Source organism: Aplysia californica, unplaced genomic scaffold (assembly GCF_000002075.1).
Source record: "Aplysia californica isolate F4 #8 unplaced genomic scaffold, AplCal3.0 scaffold01060, whole genome shotgun sequence".
In the NCBI taxonomy this organism is placed as follows: Eukaryota; Metazoa; Mollusca; class Gastropoda; order Aplysiida; family Aplysiidae; genus Aplysia; species Aplysia californica.
In genome coordinates this window covers 79,384-96,792 of record NW_004798330.1, presented here as the reverse complement: position 1 = coordinate 96,792, position 17,409 = coordinate 79,384, and the positions used below count along the sequence as shown (strand labels likewise).

At 36.8% G+C, this 17,409-nt stretch overlaps 1 protein-coding gene across 10 annotated transcripts in view; it reads left to right on the top strand.

The window, feature by feature from the left end:
* Positions 1-17,290, top strand: part of LOC101858982 (ATP-dependent translocase ABCB1) — an 81,313-nt gene extending 64,023 nt beyond the window's left edge. For 9 of the 10 annotated variants that reach the window (XM_035973208.1, XM_035973210.1, XM_035973207.1 and 6 more), the window contains 7 exons: positions 621-824; positions 1,380-1,621; positions 3,592-3,751; positions 5,174-5,371; positions 6,853-7,059; positions 8,463-8,609; positions 10,297-10,585. In XM_035973208.1, the coding sequence (XP_035829101.1) occupies positions 621-824; positions 1,380-1,621; positions 3,592-3,751; positions 5,174-5,371; positions 6,853-7,059; positions 8,463-8,609; positions 10,297-10,494 (1,356 nt within the window). In that variant the 3' untranslated portion in view covers positions 10,495-10,585. Of the gene's footprint in view, positions 1-620; positions 825-1,379; positions 1,622-3,591; positions 3,752-5,173; positions 5,372-6,852; positions 7,060-8,462; positions 8,610-10,296; positions 10,586-15,917 lie in introns of those variants that run through there. The other variant, XM_035973206.1, reaches the window with a different exon arrangement.
* The last annotated feature ends 119 nt before the right edge of the window (positions 17,291-17,409 follow it).

Sequence of the window (17,409 nt, the reverse complement as noted above, 5' to 3'; positions counted from 1 at the left end):
ACCCTGTTCGTGGGTACTTGTGGCAATGGAAACTACCCATGAATAAGTACAGCTAGATTAGTCCACAATAAATGCTCACTTTCCTTGCATTTCTGATTTAACAGGGATCGGATATAACAGGACATTTTCTCTACTCCCACCATCCCTGTTATATCAGGTTTCCACTGTATATTATTACCCCAGCAGACCATAGAACACTCCGAAACATTCTCAGCTTCCCGGGAAGCATACAGGGCAAGCAGCTGATTAAGCGCTCAGACACTAACAAACTGACAAGATCTTTCGCTGTCTATAGCCGGGTACCCATTCCAACCTGGGTCAAGTAAGGAAAATTTGTGTAAAGTGTCTTTCCCCAGAACACAATGTCGGGCCCTTTACGGGATTCGAACCCACGACCTTACGGTTGCGAGTCTGAGAGCCTAACCACTAGGCCACGACGCCATGTATTTTAAGCTTTGTGTATACTGTAATGAATAGATCAAACAGTTTTGAAAAAATGCTGAAAATCGGCCTGTTTGTTCCTATTTCCAATCACAATTCATTTGGGGATATACAGTGTTGAAGCAGACCCTACTGTTTTTATCATTCCTTGTGGCAGGTATCTCTGTCTTTGTTTCTAGGTGACAGGTGTGAGACTTGGCAATGTTCTGATGGGTCTTGCCAACATGGGAACAGCCATCGTTATTTCTTTCATTTATGGCTGGAAACTCACTCTGGTCATTCTTGGTTTCATGCCTTTTATTGTCTTGGGTGGAATCATGGAGGTAAAACTGTTGGCTGGACAGTCAGGAAAGAACAAGGAAGCTCTGGAAGGTGCTGGAAAGGTGAGTGTTTTTTTAAGAACTCTTTTGTTGAGTGAAAATAAAGTTTAGAGGGTGATTTAATATTTTTAACAGATCGGAGAGCTGTTAATTAAAATAATGGTTGAAGTTGGAGTCACCATTTAGTAATGTCATATCCCACTGAATGTGAATTTTGTTGAAAGAAAAAAAAATTGGCTACATTGAAGATTTGTGAAAATGAATGTTGCAAGGCTTTTTATTCTATGTTTCAGTAGGAGCATGTATACAACTAAGCTGTTTTCAGTGGCAATGGGTTTATAAGAAGACAAAAGGTTTTGTATCAGTCCCATGAGTCAAGTTTTTTAGGAGTGCTCTTTTTTTAATATGTTAAAGTTTGAGTTGAAATTATTGTGCTCAGTTCAAGGGGTCAAGTTTTGTGCTGTAGTTACAATCTACCTGGTTATGTATAAGCATCGAACGAAAAAAAAATATATATATATGACCTGAGAGTATTCTGAAGTTTTAAAAAATCTTATTTGATGGGATTTCCTCATTGTGCAATATAAACTTCTTCATTTGATTGGTAACCACTTCCAGGTAGCAACAGAGAGTATTGAGAACATTCGCACAGTAGCGTCTTTGTCAAAGGAGCCAACATTCTTCAGCCTATACATGGACCAGCTTGAGACTCCGTACAAAGCAGCTCTGAAGAGGGCCCACCTGGTTGGCCTCACTTATGCCTTCTCACAATCCATCATCTACTTTGCTTATGCTACGGCCTTTGTGTTCGGGGCCTACCTTATTGAGGAGAAAGAGATGGACTATGCAGATGTGTTTTTGTAAGTTTAAAGCACAGGTATTGGTGGTTTTTAAAGCTTAACTCATACAGTTGAACGGAAACTAATGCAATTCCCTGCTGTGTTAAGCAATTTCTGAGGGAACTTGTTGGGCTGAAAAAAATTAAATATGAGAGTGAAAAACTAACCTATCAATTATTACAATTTCTTTTGCTGCTTATACTGAATGTAGTATCATGTGATTGTGTAAGCTTTTATGCCAAATGTTATATTGCAAAGCAGAACACAAAATATGAAAAAGCATATCACCAGACATGTACCAAACTAGAAATACAAACAAACTTCAAAGTGTATAACTTGTACAAAAAGTCTCTAACGATGCTGAATTCATATACAGCCTGCTTTGTCACAACACTGACTTGCATTTGGATATTTATCTGTATTTGTTTTTGCTCACAATAGCTGGGATGTTTGGATCCAGCCCAAACTATGTGGCAGTGGTATTTGTTGTCTTACCATTGCCATCAAAATCAAAGTCTCGATCCAGTGCTGTATTTTGTTAATCTAGCAGATATTTGAACAGACTCATGATCAGAATCCAATAAAGCTACAGATCAGGAAATTATTTTGGAACCTGTACTGCTATCGTTTGTTTTCTACCACTGGAGGCCATTGTAAAAAGTCAAAACAAATTTGACTCCTTATCTCCATCAAGCAGCTCCCAGTGGTTCATTGTTGGAACCACTGTACCAGTGGGCGGCTGGCAATGGCTCGATCACATTAATTAAGGATGATATCAACGTTATGTTGATTTTCAGCAATTAATGAAAACAGGTCTCTTTTACCTGGAGCTTTATCATAAGATAAAGAACTATCAAAATAGTTCCTTTGTTTTGATATCATGACCAATTCAGTGACATAATTTGTCACTTTTAGGTTTTTATAAGAGGACCCTGGCGTACTGGGAAAACACCCTCCAGAGATAAAGAGTTGAGCAACTCTAGGTCAAGATAAACACAACCCAAAAAGCAAATAAACCCACATTTTCCCAATTGATGCAGTGAAAGAACCTTAACCCTTTCAGCCCCAAGCGCATATATTCAGCAGCATTTGTACCCTCCACTGTCCCTAGAGCATATATTCTCAGTTTTAGGGAGGTACCGAATTTGGGCATTTTTCAAAATTAGTGAACCTAATTAAACTTAAATTTTCATAATCTTTATTCATTTACCTTTAAACATTGTTATACATTATTATCTGAACCTCATTACAAAGATTTTACAACACTTTTTAGAATGCTGCCTCTTGTTCTAATAAACTGCTGTATTGGCTGGGACTGGGGTTAGGGAGTGCAAAAAATGGCTGGGGCTGGAATGGTTAACATATGTCTTGTCAGCAGTGCTGAATTGGCCAATTTACTATAAACTTTCTTTCAATACATAATATTCCATATATCCAGTTTCTTAAAAGGAGTGGTTTCACAGACTACAAAGGAAGGAAATTATAGTCTTTGTTTGGAGGTTGAATGTTAGCACAGCAATGTTACACTTTTCACCAACTCTAAGAAATTGAGGGAACACATACTAAACAGATTATGGAGTCATGGGTTTTAGAACTTTCTGACATATAACCTTCTAGTCACATATAAAGACAATGCATACAGGATAATTTATGAAGAAAGAATGCTTGTACTATGAATTCCTTTTGAAATCAGCTGTGATGGTATGACTTTCAAATGAGTGATGATTTTCACTGCTAAATTTGATAGATGTTTTCTCCGTCCCCTTGACATTGTCATTAGCTAAGTTTACTCTATTTGGCTCTTCAGTAAAGAATGAAAAGTGATGCTGTCTCAGAAATGCTTGATTTACCACTTTATATCATGACAATGTTCAATTAAGCATTGCTATTATCTTTGGAAACAAAAATATTAAGTTTTGAAACTTATTTTTCCTTTAATTTTGGTATAAGTTGATAGCAATCTTGACTTTGAAGCTGATTATGTTTTCCAGGGTGTTTGGAGCTATTGTCTTTGGAGCTATGGGCCTTGGAAATGCATCTGCCTTTGCTCCTGATGTAGGAAAAGCCCAGGTTGCAGCCAAACGAATTCTTCATTTGCTTGACAGTCAACCATCCATTGACCACACTTCCCCAGATGGCAATAAACTTCCTGTAAGATAGTTTGATTCATATTTTTAAAAATAAAAGAGTTGGTCAGTTCATTAAGTTTTGGAAAAACAGGGGTCTGTACTTTTAAGTTATTGCCTGGTATCTCTTGGCTGGACATTCTGGTATGTATCACAGGCCTGCCAAGTATTCTGATAAGATCGGAGCAGTGGTAATGAGCACATATTACGGCCTGGTGACAAAAGTCCTTGATGGTACTAAGAGTGTTAATTATCTTCAAGTTTGACTGTCTGTAGTGTTCTGCTTAAATGAGAAATTTTGGCACTGTCAGGATACAGCGATTTCCAAGTTTTGTTGACGTTTTTTACAAAACGACTCCAATAGTATTCAAGCAGTGAAAGAATGCAGGTTTCCGGAGAATGTCAAATGTTATTTGGGCAGTGGCCTTAAGATAAGAAGTCACTGATTAATAAATGTTAACTCCAGCTCTAAAACTAAGCTCTGAGCTTTAGTATTAAATAGCATTGTCAGGCTACTCTTGAATTTATTGCTTTGATATATATTGATAGTTATTCATTGTGTCACTATTTCCTGCAGAGATTAAAAAGGGTGTTGATAATTTCTGTTGTTTCTTGTAGGATAGGTGATATAGTTTTGAAATGCAATCCTAGTCCTTGGGAGACAAGTAGAAGTGGGAAATTAAAGAGATAAGATCTTGCTCAGGATTGAGCTTGAAACATTCTTTGAACAAGTCAGAATAATCTCCCTGTAGTTTGAAAGAAATAAAAGTTTTGCTAGAACAAGTGAGATCTGTGCATAGTATGGGTACTCCCTGGTCATTGAGGGGAGATTCACTTATTTAATTAGATTGACCAGTGAAATTAGTCTTAACTTTTAATGTTCAATTTAAATTCTAAAATTATCTACCCAGCACACACACACATGCATAAACACATACTTGAAATATTCACAGGTTTCCCATCATTATAGCAATGTATTACTATTATAAGAAGCTGGTCAAACACAGTGTTTGTACTTTGTTCTTTACATTTAACATGAACACACATAAAGGGTTTATAACATCCTTTCTTGCTTTCATCCGCACTACAATTGACGACCACAAACTTCAAGGCTTCCTTGCCCATAAACTAGCCTTCAAGTATCTTTGTCTTGATTACCTGATTGGAGGTAATGAGCACTGTCCCCCAAAGGGTTTGTTGTCTCCTTCAAGGCCCTCCACTGCATCACACTGCAGAGGGAATGGACACTGAATTAACATATAAATTCTAAGACAACAACAGATAGCCGACACAACATTTATAAAATTATATTATATGAAATAAAAGAAAGAAAACTTGGTTCATCTCAAGTAGGCCTATTGTCAGAGGTACAGTTCTGTGACAAGTTATTGCTTCATAGAAGTTGTTGATATTGCTGACTTATGAACATTTTGTTTTATTTGTACAGAGCGACTATCATGCTGAGGTGACATTTCAGTCTGTGAAGTTCCGGTACCCTACCCGCCCCACAGTGGAAGTCTTGCAAGGACTCAGCTTCTCTGTATCTCCAGGCCAGACCCTTGCCCTTGTGGGTAGCAGTGGGTGTGGCAAAAGCACCTCTGTGCAGCTCATTGAGCGCTTTTACGACTCAGAAGATGGTGCTGTGGTTAGTGGTGTTGATTTCTCTTTACTTAATTCACTTGTGTCACGACGCGGTGGAATCAGGCGCTCGTCAACTTCTGGGCATATGGAGTAATAGGTATTATCTTTAAGCTTGTCTTCCTTTTGATGAAAAAATTATTCTTCCCTATTCAATAGAAGTTGAGATATTTTGGATTGAAGCAGGTGGGGTCACTTGGTTTTAGAAGTAACATATGAGAGATAATGGCCGCCAAAGTTTGGGTACTTCCAAAGCTTGAGAGTCCTTTGAAACATTAAATTTACATTTTTTGTGCTTTTTATCGAGCATGTTTCAATAAAAGCCACATGGCATTGTGTTTTTAAATGGATATAAAAGGTGTTGAGCCAAAAAAATGAAAATTTGACAAAATTGCTATAGGGGAAGAAAAATGCCGTTTTCTTCAATTTCATTATTTTGACGAGCGCCTGATTTCACCACGATGCCTCACATTTATCAAGCAGACCTGTGTGAACCAGAATGTTATGACTGCAGTAAAACATTGGTATAATTTACACAACTTTAAACGTGCTATCAGCTGTCACGTTCACTCTCTGAAGCCCGAAGTCCCATTTAGTATTTTTACTCTTTTTAGCTAATACATACCACAGCTAAGACGTTCAAAATCTTGGCTCTGAAAGGAGCGTGTTACACCAAGGTTTTACTGTATTTTAAGTAAGGATCTTGAAAAAGTTTTTAAAGGAACATGGAAAAAATTGAAAAGTGATTTAGAAATTGGTGGAGTTGAGATTTTTTTTTAAAATTTCAATAATAAAGTTTTAATTCCAGTTCCCTTTTGACATTCTTTTATACTTTTCTTCATAACAGTCAATAAGAGTGAATATTTACAAATTAGTTTTTCTATTAATAAAGGAGATAAGTTCTTTTGAATTAGAGTTTAAGATTTATTGTGTAGGCCTAACCTACTCAGGATGACAGCATTTGTATTTTTTTTGTTTCTGTGCTTGCCATCCTGTTTGAGACATCTGGTTTGATTGTGAAGAAGAAAAAAAATAGTTCTGGAAACCCCTAAAACCCCTTCTCTCTTATGTTAGACATTATGATTTCCAACAGGTCATATTTCAGCCTAAGAATATACTGCTGAGGTAACCTGGAGGCTCCCTAGTGGGAGCTGAGTTGTGCCCCTTAAAGGTCACCTACAAGCAGCAAGTACAAGTATCTCTGTTTTTTAATTATCTTCCCCTGGTGACCAAGTTCTTAGGCAGATATTTCACTGTACTACCGCTGAATAAAAACCACTTATCAATTCAAAGTCAAAGTCAAAATTTCCTTTACAGTTTAGGTGATTGGGTCTACAGAAATGCCTCTTGTGTCTGAAGCCATACTAGCTGAATTAACGAATTTCTGCCTTGTAAGAGATTTGATGTACATTAATAGGCACATTGCACTAGGAAAAATTTAATTGATTGGAACAGACAGTTACTATATATGTGAAACTTTTCTTGCAGTGCCTAAGCCAGAATGATCTGAAAACTCTCAACATCCAATGGCTGCGAGCTCAAATAGGCATTGTGTCTCAGGAGCCTGTCCTGTTTGATCGTAGTATTGCTGAGAACATCGCCTACGGAGATAACAGCAGAGTGGTGTCGATGGACGAGATCATCAGTGCTGCACGGGGAGCAAACATTCATAGTTTTATTTCAAGTTTGCCCGATGTAAGTATGTAACCTGGAGCTAAAGAAAAAGATTTTCAGCATTTATCACTTTTCTGCTGGTTAGACCTAGAAGTCAGGGATGGAAATTGTTCCTTGTTTGCTGGATAGAAATGAGGGAACTTGATCAAATGAGTCAGTGCATTTTTAAAAAAAATAGATATTCGCCATGTCTTTGTATAACATGGGTAAGGAACATCTTGCCTCCAGTGTGCCAGAAATGGTAATGTTATAGTTTAAGTTTTAAGTATATAGGTCTGGTGTTGAATAGTATTTGCTAGGTTTAAAAGTATGTAGGCCTTATAGCTAAGTGTGTCTTCTTTTTACCAATGTTGAAATGTAGCAAAGGTAAATATTATGATGTTAAGTCTGTTCATTGTTTTGTTCCTTTTATGCAAGTCCATTAACATTTCATAGGTCTGAAACCATATAGGCTTATTGATTATGCTGGCTTAGCATGTTGATATTTTATGATACTGTCTAGTTTTGAATTTTACAATCCTTTTGCTGGACTTTGAACAGTGTAGGCCTAAGTTCAAAATAAAGTAAAGTTTGTAAGGGCCAGTATGGGTAACAATGTGAGAATTCATCCTTGATTTTTATGTTTGAGAAAGATCATGTGAGACTTCCTCCTGGACAGGATATGCTTGTCTTTCATACAATTATCCATACAAAGGCCAGCACTCAGTTTGTGCCTGAGAAAAGAATGAAGAAATGTGTAAAATGTCTTTTTCAGGGACACAACATAAGATCTGGGGAAACAGGATTTTTTATACTCATGCATTTTTCATCTTGTGATCAGTATTTCATTTGTTGACTGGGTTGTCTTTTTTTTTTCTTTTTTTTTTTGAGGGGGGAGGGGGGCAAACTAATGTAACATTTCTGTTTTATGATGATGAAACATGTCAGCTGTCAAAAACTTAATAAACAGTTTTTTGTTCAGTTCATAAATTCATGGAAGTGATTCTTGTCTATCCATTTGCAACTGCTTAGAGGAAAAAAAATCTAAAATCTTTTTGATCAGTGACAAAAAAAACCCTCTATTTTAGCCCAAATTAAGTATCTAATCCATTGCATGGTGCATTTATAGAAAAGGTCAAGGAAACATTTTTCTCTTGAATAGTCATTGAGCTTGTGACCTTTGACTGATTATGTGATTTTCCAATGTTATCATTCTGGTGTTTAAATGTCAGTTTTTGACATCTGAAGCTGTCAACTCCTGAGGGATTTAAGGATGCAAATTTTCCTTAGAATAGGATTCTAGTGATAAGAGTGCGGTTACTGATGATGAAGAATGAGACAGTGAGTAAGAAGGTGCGAAAACAAAATCTAAATGTTCACCTTTCGATGACAATGAGGGTGGCATGCACTTTTTGATCTTCCATTTACTTGTGTTTTTTTGGTAGGGTTACAACACTAATGTGGGATCAAAAGGCACCCAGCTCAGTGGTGGTCAGAAGCAGAGAGTGGCCATAGCACGAGCTCTGGTGAGAAACCCAAAGATCCTTCTTCTTGATGAGGCAACCTCTGCTCTGGATACAGAGAGTGAAAAGGTAACAGCTCCCGCTTAGTCTAACAAACCCAGATGCAGAGCAGCAGCACAGAGAGCAGCCAATCAAATGTAAAGTTTTTCCTGCATCAGATCCGGACTTTGGGGATTGCCTTGTTAGTGAGACAACTTCCTGGGCCTTTGGAATATTGTGGTAGGGTGACCAGTTCCTTTCCACGCCGTCTTTACTTCCCCAACTCGAAGTCAGGTACCCATTTCTGCTGGGTGGGCAGGAGGGGGCGAAAAAAATCAGTGTCCGAACTGAGGCTAGAACCCGGACTTTCCTCTTCGGAGACGAGCGCATTAACTGCTCCACCACTGCATCCTCAATTAAATGTAGTTTCAGAAATAAAAAATGCTGAAGCAAAAAGAGAAACCTGTAACTGCGCACATCCACAAGTGGAATTGGAGCTTGAAATTACTCAAAAAGTGGCAACATTTTCTCCACCAGAATTTGTCTCTTTGTTCACAGTGGAAGGCACACATCATCTTAACCCTAATTTTTTCTTTCTGTTGTTTTTTGTCTTGTTAAGTGCTTTCAGGGCTCGCAACTGCATAAGATCATATGAGTGTGAGGGACACACTGACCTTTTTTAGTTGCAGGAACTGACTTTGAATTTTGCCCGGGTAGCGGCCGAAGCCGACTTTTGGGCCACCCAGGGATCTTTAACATGCTCAACTGGCACATGGGACCTCCGAGATTTTTCGCCCTTATCCGAAAAGGCTAGGTTTAGATCATACCTACTGTAAGATCAGTGGTGTGGCTGAGAGACAGCTGTATGAAGAAGCCAGGGAATGGCAGTAGAAAGGCTTCATAAGAGTTAGAGCCCAGAGGAGGGGCAAAGGTAAGGGGGGACGGGGAAATAAAGTAGATACTAAAGCAGACAACGGAACTTTGATGGAGAGCAGGAAAGGAGAAAAGTTTAGAGAAGAAAATTTTCTGTTGCTGTCAGGCTTTGTACCCGAGACCTATTGAATGTGAAGCGAACACTGTAACCTCTAGACCAGGAAAACTCCTGCCCTATTCCATTTTACTTTGAAAATATGCTCCTCTCCAGATATATTGGTCATCATCAGACATTGATGGACAAAGTATTACTATGGTGATGATGATGATTACTTATCATTATTTTTATTATTATTATTATTATTATTATTATTAATATTATAGTCTAACAAATTAATTGGAGATGATTATTGTTGATTTGAAATATATAGGCCTACTGTGGAAAGTTTTTAAAATGAAGTCCAATAATGATATTATCTTTGAGATGCTTATTTTTCATTTGATGTCTGATGAAGAGATTCTGAAGGCCATGATAAGATTCCACAATAATAATGTTCTGCATCTTACTGTTCTCAAGTGCCTATTGCTCGTGTAAGATTCTGAACACCTGGTTGGCCCCAACTCAATTCAACTGAATTCAATGGACAGTGTGTACTGGATACTGTTAAGTGTGAATTGAGTTTGGCCCCTGACAGATTAAGTTTAACCCTGCTGACTTACAGGTTTCAGATCATGATCTTTTAAGGGTTATTTTTAAAGGTTTTCTACCTTTACTGTAATTACAAATGTTAGTTTTTAGATTCGCCTTCATAGATAACTACACTACAAGACAATCTAGTATCGATACTATCTATGATCCCATTTGCTCTGAACATTAAATTGAAATTTGTTTTACCTGTGGCAGGTTGTCCAAGAAGCCCTGGACCAGGCAAGACAAGGCCGCACTTGTGTTGTCATAGCTCACAGACTTTCCACCATTCAGAATGCAGATAAAATCTGTGTGGTCAGTCATGGAAAAGTTTCTGAAACTGGCACCCACTCTGAGTTGATGGGGAAACAAGGGTTCTACTACAAACTTGTGAAGAATTCTGTGAGACAGTGAGCTGAATTCTAAACCAAGTGGAGGTGAGAGAGAGGAGAAGAGAGAGAGAGAGAGAGAGAGAGAGAGAGAGAGAGAGAGAGAGAGAGAGAGAGAGAGAGAGAGAGAGAGAGAGAGAGAGAGAGAGAGAGAGAGAGAGAGAGAGAGAGAGAGAGAGAGAGAGAGAGAGAGAGAGAGAGAGAGAGAGAGAGAGAGAGAGAGAGAGAGAGCATATGCTTGTAAAAAAAAAAGCAGGGCTTTGAAAGCTGTTAAAATTTAATGGGTTGTTGAGAATAAGATCAAGACGGAAAGAGACTGAAAGATTGTGTATTATTCATACATTGTAGTGTAATTGTGCTCAAATACCTCCGGCTGACTGTGTTGGCATCATTAATTTGGTTCAAGCTTGCCCTGATGAATTCAAGTTGTACTTTTAAATTTGCTAAAATGTCAGATACAACAAAAGCATTTTCTCCTCACTCTTTAGACAGACTGAATTAAGCAGCATGTGATTTTGAGCTGTCGAAAATGTCTTTGTCCCTCAACACATATGTGAAATTGGTAAAGTATGTTGCTGTTGTGGGTAGCGAGTTTCACACATAAGTTAAAGTGCATTTTTCAAGCTTTTGTAGTTAAAATCTAAATTTGATATTTATATTCATTGTGCATCCATCAAGGTATCAGGAATCTTTTGGTGATAAAATTGATTTACGCCAAAATTTGAGTTAGTGAGGTTCCATCAGTAAACAGTGAGAAGTTTTCATGAGCAACATATCAAATTACTAGGCTTAAAAAGTGTTTAAATATTTTTTATTCGGCATGGCATTACACACCTACTATTCAGTAGTTGCAAATGCCCTTAGCTCTTATTGCACAGCCCTTATCTGGTAAAACATTGCATTCATACATTCTAATCTAGCTGTTTCAGCATTTTTTCCATGGTCAATTGAGAATGTGGATAGCAGTATTTGTGCGTAAATCTATTTTCATATAATATGGTCAATCAAGAATGTAATGTTGTTATCAGTATTTGTGTGTGTAAATTTATTTTCAAATAATATGGTCAATCGTGAATGTTGTTATTACTATTTGCGTGAGTAATCCTATATTCAAATATGTAACAGTCTATTACTGTCAATGAGTATATTATGTATCTGTGATTGGGAGGGTGCGGGTGCATTAACATTGCTATTTAATTTTTACCTTTGGATTCAGGGCTGTATCTTTCTATATACGAGCTTATATCTACTCAAAATGATATTTTTCATAGTTTTGGATATAGTGCATTTCTGCTAAAAATGCAACTATACATATTGGTCATTTTGACAGCAAAACGAAAAATCATAGTTTCGTTTATTGATTAATATGTGTATGTATATACATACATATTATATATATTCGGTTATTGATTAATATGTGTTTGTATATACATACATATTATATATATATATATATATATATATATATATATATTTTTTTTTTTTTATATATATATATATATATATATATATAGATATAGATATAGATATAGATATAGATATATAGATATATAGATATAGATATAGATATATCATTATAACTCCTCTGTGAAGTACTGAATTATTGGTTTTTAAACTAATTTTTTGTGCTGAAAAGCGGGGATTTCTTAATGTATTGAACTGTTTAATCCTAAATTACCTATGTTCTTCTTGGTTGAAAGGAGAAGGACCAAAATGTTTCACTTTTTCCTTATTTCTCTTCACCATAATTCAATTTTGTTGTTTTGCAATTGTATTGAATTTTGTTGTTATGATACATTATGTGATTCAAACATGGAAAATGGAACAAATTTTAACTACATTGTCATGTATACTTAAAACATTTTAATAACTAACCAACTATTTTCAAGAATATTTACACTTACCACCCACACAGCAAACAAAATGCACCACCCGTCACCCCCTGGGGCATGTTACTAACTGAAGTGTCTTTAGGCCATTCTTATGCACTGTAGAATTGTAAATGGACTGATTCATCAATGTCAGGTTCATAACTGTGCTTGAACTGCAACAGGGAACTGCTGCTTTTTCTTTCCTAATCTTCACTATCGTCATATTTCTTCTACTTCTTTAGTATGTTTGTCCCTCTCTTGATAGTCGAAGCAGACTTTGTGCTGTTGAATCTAGAGAGGTGAGCAGAGCAACCCCAATTCTCTGTAAGGACTTCTGTGTTAACATCCACCCCATGGTGCTCATATGACCTTATGCAGTTGCGAGCACGGTAAAACCTCTGCTAAAACTAAAAACTAAAAACAACACTTGTCCCCCCGTACCAGGATGCAGATGCAGTACCTCAGTTCTATACCTGTGTCTCAATGCATATTGAGAAAATTGAACGTGATGATCTCATTTTCACAAAAAAAGGAATTAGAATCAGAACTGAAAACATAAGATCTAGCACATTCATCACAGGAATTTTCATCATGGCATAAGTGTGAAGCACTCATGCCAAGTCCACTCAATATTTTTCAGGAAAATTTACTCCAATTATGGTAAACAAACTGATTTCTGCCCTCAAAGGCCACACAAACCAATTCGTAAATGAAATTATAACTTTAACAAGTGCACATGTCAAAAAGGAGATCATTGCTGCAACATTTTTCTTGCTATATCGAACCGTTGCCGATCGGCGTCCCGTGGAGGTAAAACAGTTTTAAGAGTAAGACATTCTGTTTTCAACACATTCAACATATTTCTGAGAAATTTACCGGAAATTACTGCTTCTTTACCTTCTTGTATAAGTGATCATGTTTTATATATGTATGTGAGTGTGAGTGTGTGTGTGTGTGTGTCTGTGTGTGAGTGTGTGGGAGAGGAGAGAGAGACTGAGTCTAACTTACAGTTTTGCGATATCATTTATGTAATTTGGTCATTATTTGATTTCATGTTCTTTTGTTACAGTTCATTTACTTAAATATTGTAAATCTAATGATAGTATCTTGTTGTATTCTTACTATGTGCATACTTTTAAAATGAATTGGAGTTAACTTATAAACTTCTTTCGAACCTTGATTTAAGACTTTATATGAGTATGGTATATAGAAGAATTGTTTGACATGTCCTTATACATTTCTATTTACTGTACATCATCGCATATAGGACACATATACAGATAAGACGCAACTAGACTTTAAATCCAAAATTTCAATATACTATGTGAGACATCGTGGTGAAATCAGGCACTCATCAAAAAATGTTATCGAAGAAACAGGCACTTCAGCCTGTTTGGCTTTTTTTTTTCTCGAATATTTGTGTTCTTTCTCAACAGCAGAAAAGACATTGAAAAGAAATTTCTGTGGGGAAATAACTGGAAAAAGATTGATTAAAGGCACACAAAAATTTTAATTTTCTGTTTCCAAGGACTCTCAAGTTATGTAAGTGAACAAATTTTGGTGGCCATTTTCTTGTTAATTTTACCTCTGGAACCAGGCGACCCCCTCCTCCTTCAATTGCAAATATCTCAACTTCTATTCAAGTTAAATGAGTATTTTTTTTCACCAAATGTAAAACAAATGAACAAGATTTAAGATTTTATAAATAACTCCATTTGCCCAAAAATTGGTGAGCGCCTGATTCCACCGAATCCCGACACACATATATTCATTGGATAAGCCACACCACCTTTTTCTTGGCAACAATCATGCATCATTTTTTTATTATTAATTTTCCATTAATAACAAAAACTTTCCGTTGTCACTCTTGAAAGGTCTCTAATCTCATCATGAATAGTCTCAATCTCATTATCCCGCCATACAAGTCATACAAATATTGGTTTGTTGAGATCACATCCGTTTTTTTTTCAAGTGCGCAGTCACTGCTCTTGCCTTTAGCTCCTCGTCCTCCTCTTCCTTGTTTCTCAGGGATCACTGATTTTTAGGTGAAAAGTTGTATCCTAGATGCGATGGTATGCTGAGATACTTTCTGGGCATTTTCAACTTTTTGGACATCACTCCTTAAGCTTTTGTGTTATAAAAACAATCATTGGATTTGGAGACATACGATTTGACCTTGAAAGCAGCCTGCTGTTTGTGTAGGAAGTTACCATCTAATCATTCCACCTCGCGGAAATTGAAGGTTAATGTGTCCTCGAAGGTGCTGTTCTCATCAATCCTAGTCTGTTTCTATGTGCCTAATATGGGGACCGTTTTGGGCTCCCTTTCAAAATTATCTACATTGCGCTTATAAAAGCATTACATTTCAAACACTTTCTTTAGAAAGTATGCTTGCTAATTACATTTATTTGAATGATTGGTGCTCATTTTGTCAGACTGAACTTGCTTCTCTTTGATTACTGTGGCTTCTGTAAGGGTGTGAATTGCAGCTTAATTCTTTCCACCCACATAGCGCGCAGAGCGCACAACACTTGTTCCCACGGATCAGGAGACAGATGCAGTACATCAGTACTACACCTGTATCTCGGCAAAAATACCCCAACCATTATCAAAATTTCAGCATACCTTCTGAGAAAATTAAAAGTGATGATCACATGTTCACCAAAAAAGGAATTAGGATTGGAACTGAAAACATTAGATCTAACTCATTCATCACCCAAATTCTCATCATGGCGTAAGAGTAAAACAGCACTGCTAGATCTACTCAACATTTTTCAAAGAAATTTACACCAAATGTTGTATACGCTCAGATTTTTTTACCTCAAAGGCCACACAAACCATTCCGAAAGGAAATATTAACTTTAATAAGAACACGTGTCAAAAACGAGATTATTACTTACAACGTTTTTGTTGCTATACCACACTGTCGCCGGCCGGGGTCCCATGGGGAAAAGGGGCGGCTTCTTACTGTCGCCGATAGGTGTCCCGGGGAAGCAAAGTGTTATGCCCCACCTTGACATCTTCACCACAAGCTGCTATGGCTGACTAAAATCCAAACAGAACATTTAACAAAAGTAATAAAATGAACAAAATGTATTCTGAAAAAAAGCATGGTGCCAAGAAAACCCAAGCGAAATTATAGGTATAACTCAGAGAGCAATCAGATTGGTCTGGGTGTATCTTACATAGGCTACTTGTACTATTTACAACAACTCTGCCGTCATTTTGAAAAATACTCTGTGTCCAGTTTTTACAATTTTACAGGAGAGCCAAAAAACTGAATGTTGATACCTGTAAAGCAACATTTGCTTTACAGATGACAAAGAAGTTATTCCAAATTGTATTCTTACAAAATGTTTACTTGGGATGTTTGCAAAAAAAGTTTGTTTTCTTGATAACAATATTCAGGGGGGGGGGGGGGGGGGGATTATCTACTATAAAATTGTAAAAACTGCATGCGCTGTATTTTTTTAAATGAAGGGAGAATGAAATTTTATTGGTGTATCATGAAACTCCAATAATAAGTTTTCTTAAACTGAATATAAAAAAACCGATTTGTCTTGTCTCTGATAAACAGTGCAAGTTCACACCAGGGTGACAGCTGGGTCCACACACTGTGAGACATGTGGCTCCAGACCAAAGTGGAGACTGGTTAAACAGATTCTCATTAGCATACCGCTACACCTTCCAGCACCCCATCCCACCCCCTCCAGCTTTTTTCTGTGGCACTAGTACCCAAGACGGTGGATGGGGGACAAATGTGGTTTGCCAATGACATTCGAATCTGTTCATATTATCAAGTTGACTTTTTATATGCATTTTGGAATGGCTTTTCAGTCATTACACATCTACAATAATCTGCGCAACCTCATGTTTGGTCTCAGCAAATCCCACCCTCTACATTTCACCTGATGCCACTGTCTGTTTAGGCTACAAAGAATGATTTAACACTTTGTCGTCACATCTCGCCGATCGGTGATGTTTACTGCCCAGTTTCTTTGGATTTTCCCCCAAATGCCTTTGCCTTTGATGGCAAGGGTTTTTACTATATTATGAGCCTTGTGATGGCAGAGTGTGTAGAATATTCTCTTATTAATATTAGTATTATGTTGAAAAGTAAATACATACCTCGTTAAGTATTTCCTGTAGTGTAAGTTTTTCAAACTGTCAAAAGATGTATGTTCAGAACTGTGTCTTGTGGTAAGCTTATAGTGACTACTGAGATCTGTGCAACCTGAATACAAACCCCCTGTCAGTGAAAAAGTGAACAAGTTTTCAATTAATGAGAATTTTAACCACAATGCTCTGTGTTACAGTGAGCCTAGTATATGAGGCTGTGTGGGGGTTTTCTTGTCTTTATACAAATATAAAATATTGATGACAGTTAAGTGTGATTTTGGTAAACAAAAAAGGGAATTTCTTGACTTGTAAGATTTTTTTATTTCTTGAAAAACAATTTTGAATCATAATGCATTGTCTTCAGTTCACAGATATCCATGCTTAGAGATGGAAAGCAGCCACTCGCATCCACGAAGAAAGCAGAATCAGTGAAATATTCTGTGATCGAACAAAACCATTTTTAAAATGCGGGTATCAATAAACGCTATTGTTGTTTAGAATACTTACAAGTATTTTTATATAAACTTTTTATCCAAGCGCCTCTTTTACTTTTACACCTTATTTTCTCATCTGCCTTATTACATGGACAAGGCCTCCTTGCATTTTGAATGCTATGTGATTCAACAAGTATAATATTGTTGTTTCAGTTACATTAACTCTTATTGAGTCATGTGTGACCACTGACGTGTATCACGTTACACTTATTTCGGTCTGAAGCTCTTTCATACTTACAGGTCTGCACAAATCGATTTGTTAAGTTTGTTATTGTAGTGATTAGAATTTTTGTAAACCTTTGTAATGTTTCAAACATTAAACATCGTGAACTATAAATTGATTTCATGTTATCTTTTTTGTAGTACTTGTTCATTGTCTTTTTAAGAGTGAACATTATGATTAAGGGTACAGCTATGACTTTTGCTGCTTGATGTCTGTTTTTCCATAATTCGGTG